Source organism: Arvicola amphibius, chromosome 1, assembly GCF_903992535.2.
Source record: "Arvicola amphibius chromosome 1, mArvAmp1.2, whole genome shotgun sequence".
Taxonomy (NCBI): Eukaryota; Metazoa; Chordata; class Mammalia; order Rodentia; family Cricetidae; genus Arvicola; species Arvicola amphibius.
Window position 1 is genome coordinate 65,804,390 of NC_052047.1, and position 16,038 is coordinate 65,820,427.

The following is a 16,038-nucleotide window of genomic DNA, read 5'->3' on the forward strand; positions in this document are numbered from 1 at the left end:
GAAGGTGGCAGCTGTCATAACCATGCATAAGTTTGATGCTTTCCTGGTTACTGATGAAGTGAATTGCTTTTCTATAGTTATTGGTTAATAGTTTCTCTTTGAAACAATCTACCTAAGTCTCTAAAATGCTATTAGTGTGTGTGTGTGTGTGTGTGTGTGTGTGTGTGTGTGTGTGTGTGTGTAGAGGTCAGAGGACAATTTTGGGGAGTTAGTTCTCCTTCCATCATGTGAGTCCCAGGGATGAAGCTCAGGTTATCAGACTTGTGCTTTTACCTATTACCAGCCCTTTGTCTAAGTTTTTTGTTTCTTTTTATTGACTTAAAGAACATCTTGATCTATTGTGGGTATAAGCCTGTAACCCATACCTTCCCCTTTCTGTCTCTTTCTTATGGAACTGGATCCCTTTCCTAGTTCTAATATTGATGAAAAACACATTCTTTCCCTCCCTCATTTTGCTTATTTTAGTTTCAGCTACGTTTAGGGAAAGCCTGAAGATTCCACCACAAGTCAATATGTATGCTTTATCATTTTAATAAGTTGTAAAGGACTTTTTGTTCAATTAAGGGCTTTTGTTGAGAGTTGCTTGATGAGCAGATTAAATTATTTTAAATTATAAAATCTGTGAATAATAATGTTTCAATTTTTCAGGCTCGCCTCAAGGAAATGGAGCAAGAAGCCCATTTTGTTGCAGGAGAACAGTTTCTTATAATGAGTAATAATCAGCTTCGTGAGGTAAGACTCAATTTTATTTGTTTGTTTTGAGACAGGGTCTCATTCTGTAGCCCACACTTACTCAGAAATCTAGGCTTTATGCTAACTCTAACCCATGTCAGTCCTCTTGCCTCGTCTTCCAAAGTACTGAGATTAATGCCAAGGACAACCATACCTGGCTGGTAATGTTAAGTTTTGTCTTTACAAAACATTGTCTTACTCACGAATTAAAAGACGGTTTATTCTGAGTTTATAATATTGTCTGAAAGTAATATGTTATTCATGTTCTCACAAGTATGAACATTTTGTGATACATTAAGTAAAAGTCCTTCTAAAGGAGCCAAGCCTCTTTTCAATATATGTTTTCAGGCCAGTGGCTGTAAATGTGATGGTTATATTCATTTTCTCAAATCTGAATCTTTCTCACACATGTGTATTGCTTTTGTTGAAGATCCTCTTTGGCAAGTTGAAGCTGCACCTGTTGAGTCAGAGGCAGCATCTTCCCAGAACCGGGCTACAGAAACAGCTGTCCACATCAGAGGCCATGGTAAAAGTCCAGTTTATCTTTCTGACATACTCTTGTATCTACACAAGGTACAAGCTTTCTTCTGGGCTGGCAGCAGACCCTGTAGATAAGGTGATCCGATCCAAGGTTATGCTCCTGGCTGTGCACCAAGAGATGGGTAGGTAGCTGCCCTCCAGGAACATCTGATTGGCTATATTTCTGGCAGAGGATAATTTGATGCAATTTTTCTCTTTTTAAGAGTGTGTGTTGTGTATTTATGCATGTGAGAGTGTATGTGTGTGTATGAAAGAGAGTGTATGTGTATGTATGTGTGTTTGTGTGTGTGTACATATTTGTGTGTCTGTACAGATAACTGTAGGTGCCTATGGAAGACTGGAGAGAAAGTTGGATCCAATGGAACTGAAGTTTCAGGCAATTGTGAACCACTCAGTGTGGGTGCTAGAAACTAAACTTGAGTCCCTTATGAGAGCAGCAGTCACTCTTAGCCACAGAGGCATCCATTGCTCTAGTTTCTGAATCTGACTCTTCTGGGAGCTCTAACTCAGGTTGTTAGTCTTGTGTAACAAGCACTTTCAGCCATTCAGGTAACTCCTTGGCCCAGTTTTGCTTTTTGTTTTGTTGTTGTTTTTAGTTCAAGAACAATTTTGCTAGTGTTTAGAAGAAAACAGAGCAGATAAGCCAGAAATCTCAGAAGCTGGCAGAAGAAGGGGGCCAGAGAAGAGCAAGAGAGAAAATCATGCCTTTTTGAGTTAGGCATGGAGGTCAGCAAACAGCCAAATGGCAGACAAGCAGTCACATGGCAAAGGGATAATTTGACTTTTTCTGTTTTGTTGGTCTCCTTTTCCTTTTTATTCTTTTTTCTTTTTGTTTTAATAATCTAAGTAAGACTAGGCATTATGCTGATGAAGTGTTGTGATAATAGACACTCTTGTCTTGTTCTGATTTTAATATAATGTAGCTATAGGTTTTTTATATATGGCCTTTATTATATTGAGGTATGCTTCTTCTGTTTCTAGTTTCTTGAGAGCTTTTATCATGAAGAAATCTTGAGCATTGTCAAAGATACTTTCTGTATCCATTGACACAACCATGTGATTTTTATTTGTTATATTGTATGATCTTTGTATCCCAAAAATGAAGCCAACTTGGTCATGGAGCATGATATTTTAATGTGTTGTTAAACTTGGTTTGCAATTATTTTATAGAGTTTTTGTGACTATATTCATCAGGGGATCTGATTGTAGTTTTTTGTTGTTTTTGCTATGCTCTTAATCTGGTTTCAGTATCAAGGAAATACTAGCTTCACAAAATGAATTTTGTAGTATTTGTTCCTTTTCTAATTTCTAGAACAGATTGAGAAGCATTAGTTCTTCTTTAAAGGTTTGGCAAAATTCTACAGTGAACTCAATGTATCGTGGGCTTTTCATTTTTTCTTTGTGTGTGTAGTATGTATTACATGGTGCATACATGCCAATGTGCAAGTGTGTGTGCCATGTGTGCACATGCATGGGCACATGCAAAGTGTCTTCTATAATTCTGAAACTTAGTACTTTAGACAGGGTTTCTCACTGAACCAGAAAGCTCACCATTTCTGCTTGGTTGGCTGGCCAGAGAGTTCCCAGGATCCACCTGTCTCTGCCCCCAGTGCTGGGATTCCAGGCACACACAGCCATACCTGGCTTTTTATGTGGGTGCTGGGAATTTGAGTTCAATTCCTCATGCTTGTACGGGAAGCACTCTTGCCCATTAAGCCATCCCTAGTCACACTTCCTTCTTGAGTTTTTCTTGGGTAGGAGATTCTGTATTACTCTTTCAATCTTATTGTTTGTTATGGAACTGTTTGTTTATATCCTTTGTAGTGATGAGCTGCGGGCTGTGTTCCCACTGCCCTGCTCCCGGCCACCAGCTAGCTTATGCCCCGAAATAACAACACACAAATTGTATTCATTTAAATACTGCCTGACCCATTAGCTTCAGCCTCTTACTCACATCTTGACTAACCCATATCTAATAATCTGTGTAGCACCACAAAGTGGTGCCTTACCAGGAAGTTTCTAGCGTACATCCATCTTGGGCTGGAGCTTCATTGCGTCTGGCATCTCTCTCAGGAGAGGCACAGTGGTCTGTCTCACTTAGGAGAGGTGTGGCATCTGACTGAGCCATCTACCTCACTTCCTTCTTCCTGTTCTATCTACTCCACCCACCTAAGGGCTGCCCAAGGCAGTTTCTTTATTAATGAATGAAATCAACACAAATAGAAGACTCTCCCACATCAATCCTTTTAGGTTTGTTTGAGTAGGTTGCATGTATTTAGGAATTTATCCTCTATTTTAAGAGTTTCCAGTGTTTGGGGATGTAAGTTTTCAAATTATTCCCTAATGCTCTTCTGGAGGTTATAGATATCACTCCTTTCATCTTTAATTTTATTCATTTGGGTCTTCTTTTCATTTCTTTTGATTAGTTTGGTAAGTATTTGTTGATATTATTTATTTTTTAATTATTTTGATGATATTTCACATGCTCTTTTAGTTCCCTTTTCATTTATTATTTCTTTTCATCTGTTGCTTTTGGACTTGACTTGTCCTTATTTAATGTATCTTGAAGTACATTATTAAATGATTTATTTGATATTTCTCTGAGCTTTTAATATGAGCACTAAGATTTTAATAAGGAAAATGTGGTACATTTACACACTGGAATATTACTCAGTTTTAAAAAACAATGACCTCATGAAATTTGCAGGCAAATGGATGGAACTAGAAAAAATCATTCTGAGTGAGGTAACCCAGACCCAGAAAGACAAACATGGTATGTTCTCACTCATATGTGATATTAGAAGTATAGTGTAGGATAACCAGCCTATAACCCACAGCCGTAGAGAGGCTAGATAACAAGGAGGGCCCAAAGAGAGATGCATAAATTTCCCTGGGAAGGGGAAGTAGAAAAGATGTGACTTAATTTTTACTTGATTCCAGGAACTTTTTAGTCTTCTTGATTTCTTTAGTTACCCATTAACCATTCAAGAGTATAGTGTACATTCTCTGTATATTTGTATAGTTTCTCATGCTATCAATTTCTTATTTTATTCTAAAATGGTGTGACATGATGCAAGAAATTATTTTGATTTTTTAACATTTTAAGACCTATTTATTTATTTATTTATTTTTGGTTTTTCGAGACAGGGTTTCCCTGTAGTTTCTAGAGCCTGTCCTGGAACTAGCTCTTGTAGACCAGGCTGGCCTCGAACTCAAAGATCCGCCTGCCTCTGCCTCCCGGGTGCTGGGATTAAAGGCGTGCGCCACCACCACCCGGCTTTTAAGACCTATTTAATAGCTTAAAATGTGACTTATTTTAGATAAAGGTCCATGAGATGCTAAAAAGAATGAGTAATCCGTTTCATAGAATGTTCTGTAGGTGTCTGTTATGTCCACTTGACCTTTGGTGCAAGACTAGACTCTGAAGTTTCTTTGTTGGTTTCTACTCAAGATGACTCCCCCTCTGCTGCTGAGAAGCTGGGTAAATAGTTCTGTCTTTCACTGCTTAGCCTTTTTTAATCCAGACTTTTCATTTGTTGTGCTGGCTAGTCTTATGTCAACTGGACACGCAAACTAGTGTTATCTGAAAGGAGGGAACCTTAATTGAGGAAATGCCTCCATAAATCAGGCTGTGAGGCATTTTCTTAATTAGTGATTGATGGGGGAGGGCCCAGCCCATTGTAGGTGGTGCCGCCCCTGGGCTGGTGGTCCTGGGTTCTGTAAGTAGACTGAACAGCAGTGGGGAGTAAGCAGTAAGCAGTACCCTTCCATAGCCTCTGTGTCATCTCCCAGCTCCAGGTCCCTGCCCTATTTGAGTTCCTGTCCTGACTTCCTTCAAAGATGAACAACAATACAGTAGTATAAGCAGAATAAAACCTTTTCTCCTCAACTTGCTTTTTGGTCATGGTGTTTTCAACACAGCAATAGAAACCCTAACTAAGACACTTGTCTTGTGATCTCTTGTGCTTTCTGGCGTTCCCCCCTCCCTCTTTTTTTTAAATCTCTTCAATTTAGAGTATATCCTCATTTCCCGCACTTTTCACAGTACCTGATATCACACAGCAGTTGTTTCTAATTAACCATCTTGGCACACCTCCTGAAGCTTTGTTCCTCAAACAAACTCATTTTTGGTTGTTTGTTTGTTTACTGCGATTATAGGTGTAAGTCACCCTACCTGGTTTAAAGAAAAAAAGGTTTTTGAGACAGGGTTTAACTCTGTGTAGCCCTGGTTGTCCTGGAACTTGCTCATAAGCCAGGCTGGCCTCAAACACACAGATCTACCTGCCTGTGCCGCCTGAGTGTGGGAGGACCACACTTTTAAAGAGTATGAGACTGCAGTGTACTAAGGGGCCGAGTATAACTAGATGCTCAAAGCTGACAAATAATTTCAACTGAAGAGATATGGATTGGAGTGAATAAGCAGATTCAAAATGTTGTGGAAGAGCAGTGACTGAGGTGCTGGTTTGGGTTTCCTGTGCCATCCAGCTTTTGACTTTGTGATGGGGAAAGTATCCACTCTCTTAGCCCAGGCTAGCACTTAGATCAAAGGACCATGGGAGCCTGTCCTTGATGACTGCTCACATTTAGCTCTTGAAGGTCAGTGGAAAGCTATAGGAAAATGAGGGTCTCCCATAGAGGATGTTCTTCCAGGGTCTTGATCAAAAGAGATCATAGGACAAATATCTTAGGTAGGGTTTCTATTGTTTCAGAAACACCACGACCCTCCTTCCTTCATATCCGGTTTTCATTATAGTCCTGGATAGGCAGTGCAGAGTTGAGGGAAGGATTCAGGTTAGTCACCATACTTACCTTACCTAAGTGTGCGTTGATTTCCAGGTCTGTAAAGAAAGTAATATATTGTATTTCACTACTAGGACCATGTGAGGCTTCAGTGAGAGTATGTATGCCTATGTGTTCCTAGCGTTACTAAAGATGATCTGACAGGACAGACTGCCAAAAGATCAGCAATATCTGGAGTCATCCTTGACCGTCTCCCGCCTCACTCTCAGCAGTCTTTGTGTTGTGACCCTGCCCTCTTCTTCCCACCTCACTTTATCATCTTGTCCTCTGTTGTTTAGGTCACTCAAGACCTCCTCCCCAGAGTCCCACTGCTACTTGTTAAAGCCGTAGAAACATCATGGTGCTGCCCTGAAAACACTTGTCATGTCTTCCCATCACTTTCAGCGTCACACAAAGCCCTAGACCATGTCTCCAGTCCATAGGTCTGGGTCTAGCCTTTGGCTGTGGCACTCCTATCCGAACACCAGCTGACCTTGGTTTTCACTACAGACTTTTTTGATAGGCCCTAGACTGATAGCAGATTTTTGCCTGATAGTTTATAATTGTCAGTTTAAATATCATTTTAAGAATATCCTCAACCCTGTCTCGAAAAACCAAAAAAAAAAAAAAAAAAAAAAAAAAAAAAAAAAAAAAAGAATATCCTCTTACCTGGGTGTAGTGGCTCATGCCTTTAATCCCAGTACTTCAGAGGCAGAGGCAGAGGCAGGCTGATCTCTGTGAGTTCAAGACCAGCCTGGTCTACAAAGCAAGTTCTAGGACAGCCAAGGCTACACAGAGAAACCCTGTCTTGACCCCCCCCCCCCACACACACAAGAATACTCTAACTGTAGTAAGGCCCGTAGGCACTTTCTGTGTCTGTGTTATTAATTATACTTTCTACATACAACTTGCCATTATCTAAATTTATCTTGGTTGTTTACTTTCTTATTCCATAGAATGTAGTCAAAGTCCTCAATTTGTTTTCAGAATGAAAATAGCCTAATATTAGTGTCCAATGAGGCTGCTTCAAATCCCTGTTCATCAGGCATTAAAGTAGCAGGTATTCCTGAGAATTGAGTCCTGTCTTGTCAAGGATACTCCATCTTAGGTCTTACCTCTATAAAAGAGAGATAGGCAGTGTGCCCTAAAGCTCTAGCAGTTTGCCAACTGAAAAAGTCACTTCCTATGTGTTTGCTCTACTTAGATGTTTTTACCCAGTTGGAAATTGTGGTAGTTTGAAAGAAAATGGTACTGGGTGGTGGTGACACATGCCTTTAATCCCAGCACTTGGGAGGCAGAGGCAGGCGGATCTCTGTGAGTTCAAGGCCAGCCTGGTCTACAAAAGTGAGTCCAGGACAGCCATGGCTGTTAGACAGAGAAACCCTGTCTCAAAAAACAAAAGGAAAGGAAGAAAGAAAGAAAGAGAGAGAGAGAGACAGAGAGAGAGAGAGAGAGAGAGAGAGAGAGAGAGAGAGAGAGAGAGAGAGAAAGAAAGAAAGAAAGAAAGAAAGAAAGAAAGAAAGAAAGAAAATAAATGGGCCCTGAAGGGAGTGGCATTATTAGGAGGTGTGACTTTGTTGATATGGAATGGAATGTTTGTAGGTATGTTCTTATTGAAGGAAGTGTGTCACTGTGGAGGTGGGTTTTGAGGGTTCATATATGCTCAAGTCACACCCAGTGACATAGTCCAATTTCTGTTGCCTTCTGATCAAGATGCAGCTAGCACCATGATTGTGTGCATGCTAGCATGCTCCTTGTCATAATGATAATGGACTGAACCATTGAACTGTAAGCAAATGAGCCCAATTAAAACTTTTCCTTTATAAGCATTGCTGGGTAGTGGTGATGCTCACCTTTAATCCCAGCACTCAGGAGGCTTTTTTTTAATTTATTAGATTTCTTTTTAAAAAATATCAATCCAAATTCCTACTCCCTACCCTCCTCCCATTCCCTCCACACACCCTCCCATCCCATCCTCATCTAATCCTAAGAGAGGGTAAAGCACATTGCTTTGGGAAAGGTCCAAGGCCCCTCTACTATATCTAGACAGAGTTAGGTATACATCCAAAGAGAATAGGATCCCAAAAGGCCGGTACATGCATTAGAGATAAATCCTGGTGCCACTACCAGTGGTCCCTCAGTCTGCCCCAGCCATGCAACTGTCATCCACATTCAGAGGGACTAGTTTGGTCCTATGCTTGTTCCTTCCCAGTCCAGCTGGAGTTGGTGAGTTCCCATTAGCTCAGACAAACTGTTTCAGTGGATGTGGGTCTAATGTGGGTCTCTGCCTCTGTTTCCATCTATTGTTGGACGAAGGTTATATGGTGATATTTAAGATATTTATCAGTCTGACTACAGGCAAGTCAAGATTGGGCCCCCTCTCCTCTATTGCTTAGGATCTTAGGCAGGGTCATTCTTGTGGATTCCTAGGAATTTCTCTAGAGCCAGGTTTCTGCTAACCCTGTAATGGCTCCCTCAATCAAGATGTCTCTTTTCTTGCTCTCATCATTGTCCTTCCTCCATCTCGACTATCCCCTTCAAGTTCTCCAGAACCCTCTCCTTCTCCCTCTTTCCTTTCTACCCTTCCTTCTCTCCGCACTCCCATGCTCCCAGTTTTGTCAGGCGATCTTGTCTGTTTCTAATTTTCAGGTGGGCCTATATATGTTTTTCTTTGGGTTCACCTTATCACTTAGCTTCTCCAGGATCATGAACTATAGCCTCAATGTCCTTTGTTTATAGCTAGTATCCATTTATGAGTGAGTACATATCATATTCATCTTTTTGGGTCTGGGTTATCTCACTTAGGATAGTGTTTTCTAATTCTATCCATTTGCATGCAAAATTCAAGAAGTCATTGTGGGTTTTTTGTGGTTTTTTTGTTTGTTTGTTTGTTTTTCCACTGAATAGTACTCTAATGTGTCACATTTTCTTTATCCATTCCTCAGTTGAGGGGCATCTAGGTTGTTTCCAGGTTCTGGCTATTACAAATAATGCTGCTATGAACATAGTTGAACAAATGCTTTTGTAGTATGATTGAGCATCTTTTTTTTTTGTATGAGACAATGCATCTCTTTATTTTTTTTCATGGTTTATTTTTTTATATTTAAAAATTTCCATCTCCTTCTCCCCCTTCCCTCCCCTCCTCCTCCCACTTCCATCCCCTCCTTCTTTTGAGTATATGCCCAAGAGTGGTATTGCTGGAATTGCTGGATCCTGAGGTAGGTTGAGTCCCAATTTTCTGAGAAATCGCCATACTGATTTCCAAAGTAGTTGTACAAACAAACAACAACAACAACAAAAAAGCCTAGGGCCGGATGGTTTTAGTGCAGAATTCTACCAGAACTTCCAAGAAGAGCTAATACCTGTACTCCTCAAAGTGTTCCACATAATAGAAACAGAAGGGACATTGCTAAACTCTTTTTATGAGGCTATAGTTACCCTGATACCAAAACTACACAAAGACTCAACCAAGAAAGAGAATTACAGACCAATCTCACTCATGAACATGGATGCAAAAATTCTCAATAAAATACTGGCAAACTGAATCCAAGAACACATCAAAAAAATCATCCACCACAATCAAGTCGGCTTCATCCCAGAGATGCAGGGATAGTTCAACATACAAATATCTATCAGTGTAATCCAGTATATAAATAAACTGAAAGAAAAAAACCATATGATCATTTTATTAGATGCTAAAAAAATCTGACAAAATCCAACACCCCTTCATGATAAAGGTATTGGAGAGATCAGGGATACAAGGAACATATCTAAACATAATAAAAGCAATATACAGCAAGCTGACAGCTAACATCAAATTAAATGAAGAGAAACTCAAAGCTATTCCACTAAAATCAGGAACAAAACAAGGCTGTCCACTCTCTCCATATCTCTTCAACATCGTTCTTGAAGTTTTAGCAATAGCAATAAGATAACAAAAGGAGATCAAGGGGATTCAAACTGGAAAGAAAGAAGTCAATTTTTTGTTATTTGCAGATGATATGATAGTGTACATAAGTGACCCCAAACTCTACCAGAGAACACCTATAGCTGATAAATACCTTCAGTGATGTGGCAGGATAAAAGATCAACTCAAAATGCAGTAGCCCTCCTAGACACAAATGATAAAGAAGCTGAGAGGGAAATCAGAGAAACCATCACCTTTCACAATAGCCACAAATAACATAAAATTTCTTGGGGTAACACTAACCAAAGAAGTGAAAGACCTGTTTGACAAAAACTTTAAGTTTTTGAAGAAAGAAATTGAAGAAGATACCAGAAAAATACCATGCTCTTGGATAGGAAGGATCAACATAGTAAAATGGCAATCCTATCAAAAGCAATCTGTAGATTCAATGCAATCCCCATCAAAATTCCAGCACAATTCTTCACAGACCTTGAAGAAACAATAATAAACTTCATATGGAAAAACAAACAAAAAAAAAACCCAGGATAGCCAAAACAATCCTGTACAATAAAGGAACTTCTGGAGGCATCATCATCCCTGACATCAAGCTCTATTACAGAACTACAGTAATGAAAACAGCTTGGTATTGGCATAAAAACAGAGATGTTGACCAATGGAATTGAATTGAAGACCCGGATATTAATCCACACACCTATGAACACCTGATTTTTGATGAAGAAGCTAAAATTTTACAATGGAAAAAAAGAAAGCATCTTCAACAAATGGTGCTGGCATAACTGAATGTCAACATGTAGAAGAATGAAAATAGATCCATATCTATAACCATGCACAAAATTCAAGTCCAAATGGATTAAAGACCTCAATATAAATCTGACCACACTGAACCTGATAGAAGAGAAAGTGGGAAGTAGCCTTCAATGCATGGGCACAGGAGACCACTTCCTAAATATAACCCCAGTAGCACAGATACTGAGAGCAACAATAAATAAATGGGACCCCCTGAAACTGAGAAGCTCCTAAAAAGCAAAGGACACAGTCAATAAGACAAAAAGGCAGCCTCCTGAATGAGCAAAGATCTTCACCAACCCCACATCAGACAGAGAACTGATCTCCAAAATATATAAAGAACTCAAGAAATTAGACATTAAAATTCTGAATAACCCAATTAAAAAATGGAGTTCTGATCTAAGCAGAGAATTCTCAACAGAAGAATCTCAAATGGCCAAAAGATACTTAAGGAAATGTTCAATATCCTTGCTGTCAGGGAAATGCAAATCAAAACAACTCTGAGATTCCATCTTACACCTGTCAGAATGCCTAAGATCAAAAACACTAATGATAGCTTATGTGGAGACGATGTGGAGTAAGGGGAACACTCATCCATTGCTGGTGGGAATGCAAACTTGTACAAAATAAAAATTTTGAAGAGAAAAAGCGTCAGGAAGTGTAATGGAGCTAAGTTTTGTGTTCATGGAGATAAATGGATTAAGAAAATAAGTGAAGGAAGTGGTGACTTTAGGGCAAGATCCCTCCCAGCTAAATTTCCAATCTGTGAAAGGCAATTAAAGAAAATCTTAGAGTCAAATGTGGTGGTGCGTGCCATTAATCCAAACACTCAGAAGGCAGAGGCAGGTGGGTCTCTGAGTTTGAGGTCAACCATTTCTACAGAGCAAGTTCAAGGACAGCCAAGTTTAGGCAGTGAAGAAAACTATGGAAAATAGAAAGCTAGTGGTGAAGATGTAACTGAAGATTTTGGGGTTTGAGGCCACCCTGGTCTACAGTTCCAGGACAGCCAAGCTTAGGAAGTAAAGATAAAAATCAAAAGCATAAAGCTTGTAAAGATGTATTGAATGAGGGGGCCATCTTCCAGCCCCAGAAGCAGCAGAATTTGGCAACTTTGGCCACGTGGTTCTTCTGGCTTTGGAATTAAGGAAAGAAGAAACAGGTCATGGAATTTTTCTCTGCACCTAAGGAAAATAGTTGAGGCCAGGCATTGACAGGGATGTCCCTGAATAGGGTCTGGAGAGGCCGTTTCATGAAGCTGTGAAGTTCACGCCTTGATTTTCTTGAAGACCCTAAGATGTTAGAGATGCCAGAATCATAGGATACTTTGTTGAAGAAAGCTTCTAACGAAGAGTGGAACCAGCCCAAGAGCAAGAAATGTGTTGCAGTCAACACCACACTTAAAGGAGTTGGAGTTCTAAAGAATGCTTTGACATCAGACATGAGATAAAAAGTTTGGAGTTTGCCCAGCTGGTTTTTGGTCTTGCTTTGGTTCAGTATTTCCTCACTGTGCTCACTTTCCTATATTTGGAATGGTAATATATATCCTGTGCCATTATATATTGGAAGTATGTGATCTGCTCTTTGATTTTGATTTTACAGGGGATTACAGTTAAAGAGATTGTGTGAATCTCAGAAGAGACTTTGAACTTTAGACTTTTAAATAAGTTTGAGACTGTAATAGACTATGAGAACTTTTGAAGTTGGACTGAATACATTTTTGCATTATGATATGGCTACAGGCATTTGGGGCCAGGAAGTAGAATGTGGTGGTTTGAAATAAAATGGCCCTAAAGGGAGTTGCACTATTGGGAGGTGTGGCTTTGTTGGTATTGTATGGTATGTTTGTAGGTATGTTCTACCTACTAAGACAGAAAGCTTGTGATAGTACCATGTAACAGCTGTTGTGGCAAGAAATAAATATCTCAGTTTCCTAGTAGGGCCTGCTCCTTTTCAGACCCTGAGCTCTGTCTACCACTACAGGCTACTTTTTCCTCTTTTTGAACTTCCTATCAGCTTATTAGGATCAGTACTGTGTGTTCAATGTTATAGCTTTAGGATTCAAAGCTTGTGTCACCTCCCTGACATTTCATCCAGATTTCTGAGTCAAATTTTGGATGCTACTATAGTATGGGCTTTATGTTTGGAGGCCTCTGCCTTACTCATTTTTATAAGATTTAGATTTTGCTAATTTAAGTTCTGAAGAAGACTCTTATTTCTCAGGTCATGTGAAATAATTTAGTTCCTGGATAGATAGCAGAATTACTTTGTAAAGGGTTGGGATTAAGGCACTTGATAATCTGAGTTTGCTATGAGTCTTCATTTTGGAAAATATATTAAATTACATCCTTTATTACTAGAACACTCTCCAGGTGAAAGTAAACATTTGAATTGTTGAAATGAGGACATTATATTGGTAATAAATATTTTTCATTTTTTAGTTAAATTCTCTACAAGACCTTCACCCATTACCCAAGATAATTTTGGAATATAGACAAGTAAGTTGACTCTGTGTGTGTTGTGTGTAAATTGTTTGTGATGAAGGAAAACTATCCAACCCTGTCTCTATTCACAACCATATTTACTGACGCTTGTTAACGGCGTTCTAAAGAGATAAAATTTCCTCAACCAATTTCATGTCAGCCTTGCTTCTTCATATCCTGTTGTCATCTTACTCAAGACTGAGTCTGCTTTGTCCAGCACTGGGAGCCCAAGGAGTCAAATGTGGAAGGAGACTGATGGCCTGTTCCCCTGTCCCTTCAAGTGAGAATAAGACTTTTACTAATTCTCACAAAGTCCTATCATTCCCCCTGTTTTCCAGGCTTCAAGACAGTGATGTTTACTGGGGGGTTACTGGTATGCCCCTTTCCTCTTTTAGTTATTAATGTTTTCTCTGTTCTCATACCTGCCCTTTATTTCATGATTTCTATTACCCATTAATCACATTTACAAACCAAACAACAGTGTAATTATTTACTGAGTCCCTGTCCTGCAGAAATACACTGGTTCCAAACCCGCCATCATCTTGGAGTCATGGAAGGGTTGGGAAAGAACTAAAAAGGGCCCACTGCTGAGGACACTGAGATGAGCATTTGAGCTTTGCAACTTCTCTGTAGCTTAGAATTATTGCAGAATAACAGACTGACATCTTTCTCTGTGGACCTGTGTTATTCCATCCTGGTGGATTCTGCACTACATGTCCAGCCCTATGTAAACTGTGACTCTGCAGTTGGTGTTGAGTACTTAAACAAGTTTAAGAAGGTAACTATTCTTGTCTTTATGCTGTAGGTTCACAAGATCAAGTCAACTTTTGTAGATGGATTACTAGCTTATATGAAAAAGGTAACAAAGCTTTACAAAAGAAAATTGGGATTAGAAGTAAGGTTTATTTTGAGTTCAGATACACATGCCATTTTTAGGATCCCAGTAAAGGAGGAAAAGTTCATTATTCTTGGAACTATGGACTGTGGTCATATTATTCAATCTTTGTACAATGCAGGTTATTATTATGCCTTTAGATTCTCCATATATGAGGCAGTTCAGTAGCTAGCCTGCTTTCACATCTACTGTTGTGTCTTTTTCTGGAGTAATTTGAGGCTCTCAGAATCCTCTGGAGGAACATACATATGAACACACACCACACACACACACACACACACACACACACACACACACACACACATATATATATATATATATATATATATATATATATATATATATAAAGGGGATGTGTCAGACTGGGTTATAGACTGTGGTCCAGCTAGTCCAACAATGGTCGTCTATCAACTGAAAGTCCAATAATCCAATAGTTGTTATAGTCCACAAGGCTGGGTGTCTCAGATGGTCTTCAGTACATGCTGGAATCCCAGAGAAGTAGGCTCTAATGCCAGTGAAGGAATAAATTTGCATTGAGAGCAAACAGGCAAAAACAGAGCAAGCTTTATTATTTTTTTATGTTCTTTATATAGGCTGCCAGCAGGTGTGGCCCAGGTTAAAGGTGGATTTTCTCACCCCAAAAGATCTGGATTAAAGGTGGATCTTCACACCACGAAAGATACAGATTAAAAGGGGGCCTTTTCACTTCAAATTATTTAATTAAGAAAAAAATCCTTCAAAGGTATACCTAATTACTTGCATTTTAGTTAATTAAAGATATAGTCAAGTTGGCAACCAATAATATCCAGCACAGGTAGACATTACTGTTTTAATTTGCACATGAGAAAAGCACATTCAGAGGTGTCTGTTAACTTACAAGGCTGCCAAGCAACAGTTTGTGGTGTAATTGCACTTTGAGTTTTTGCTGTCCCTACAGCTCCTTTAACCCACACATAGACTTAAAACTTAACAGAAATGGATCTACTTGTCCCATTGTTACTTGTATTTGGGTTAGAGAGGAGCATCTGTCCTGATAGCAAGATTGTTTTATAACATTCAGGAGGAGCAAGTGGGTGTTGCAGATGAAGTGTCTGTGTGCTCTTGCTCGTACCACATTGCCTGGGTTTGAACTGATTCTTCTTAAATGATCAGGGCTTCATCTCTTCTACATGGAATCAGACTGGAACTGTGACAGGGAGACTTTCAGCCAAGCATCCTGTAAGTTACTTGCTCATTTCTGTGCCCCAATGTATGTTTGGTTCTGCACTGTTTCTAAAACAGGATTTCATGCTGCTAATTGTGTTTTCCTCTGTGTGTTTATTTCTCTGGTATTGAGGCATCAACTCTGTGCTCTGAGAACAAGAATGGCTGAGTTTTCCACCCAGAAACTCAGGCACTTTGTGATGTGCCTCTCTCCATCACCCTTTCCAGATTTTTCCTGGGAAGGTGGCTTCCAAAAGTGTTATCCATTTTGTAATTTCTAAAGACTATTTTTATTGGAAAGTTATAAATTCACTTGATTTATGATGCAGTTATAGTAACACTTTTGGGTCCTTTTAAAAGATAAGGTCTTGCTTTGTAGCCTAGGTGCCACCTCCTGAGTGCTAAAGTCACTGGTGTGCATGGATAGCTTTCTAAATGGCTTTATAGTTTTGGTGTAAAGGAGATCCTTTGAACTAGATAATGTGCTTGTAGCACAAGCATAAGCACCTGAGTTCAATCACTAACACCCAAACACCCATATAAAAATGTTGGGTGTAATAGTGTATGGTTGTAATTCCAGTGTTGGAGAGGTGGAGACAGAAAGGTCCCTGGGCCTTGATGGGCAGCTAACAGCCTATTTGGTAAGTTTGGGACTAAGAGACCCCATTTCAAAAAACAAAGTAGATGGCTCCTGA

General features: G+C 39.5%; 1 protein-coding gene across 3 annotated transcripts in view; it reads left to right on the forward strand.

Moving 5' to 3' along the window:
* Nucleotides 1-16,038, forward strand: part of Poln (DNA polymerase nu) — a 131,481-nt gene that overhangs the window by 40,576 nt on the left and 74,867 nt on the right. For 2 of the 3 annotated variants that reach the window (XM_038329194.2, XM_038329196.2), the window contains exons 10-14: nucleotides 649-732; nucleotides 1,163-1,258; nucleotides 13,204-13,260; nucleotides 14,051-14,104; nucleotides 15,293-15,358. In XM_038329194.2, coding sequence (XP_038185122.1) covers nucleotides 649-732; nucleotides 1,163-1,258; nucleotides 13,204-13,260; nucleotides 14,051-14,104; nucleotides 15,293-15,358 — 357 coding nt within the window. The remainder of the gene's footprint in view (nucleotides 1-648; nucleotides 733-1,162; nucleotides 1,259-13,203; nucleotides 13,261-14,050; nucleotides 14,105-15,292; nucleotides 15,359-16,038) is intronic. The other variant, XM_038329195.2, reaches the window with a different exon arrangement.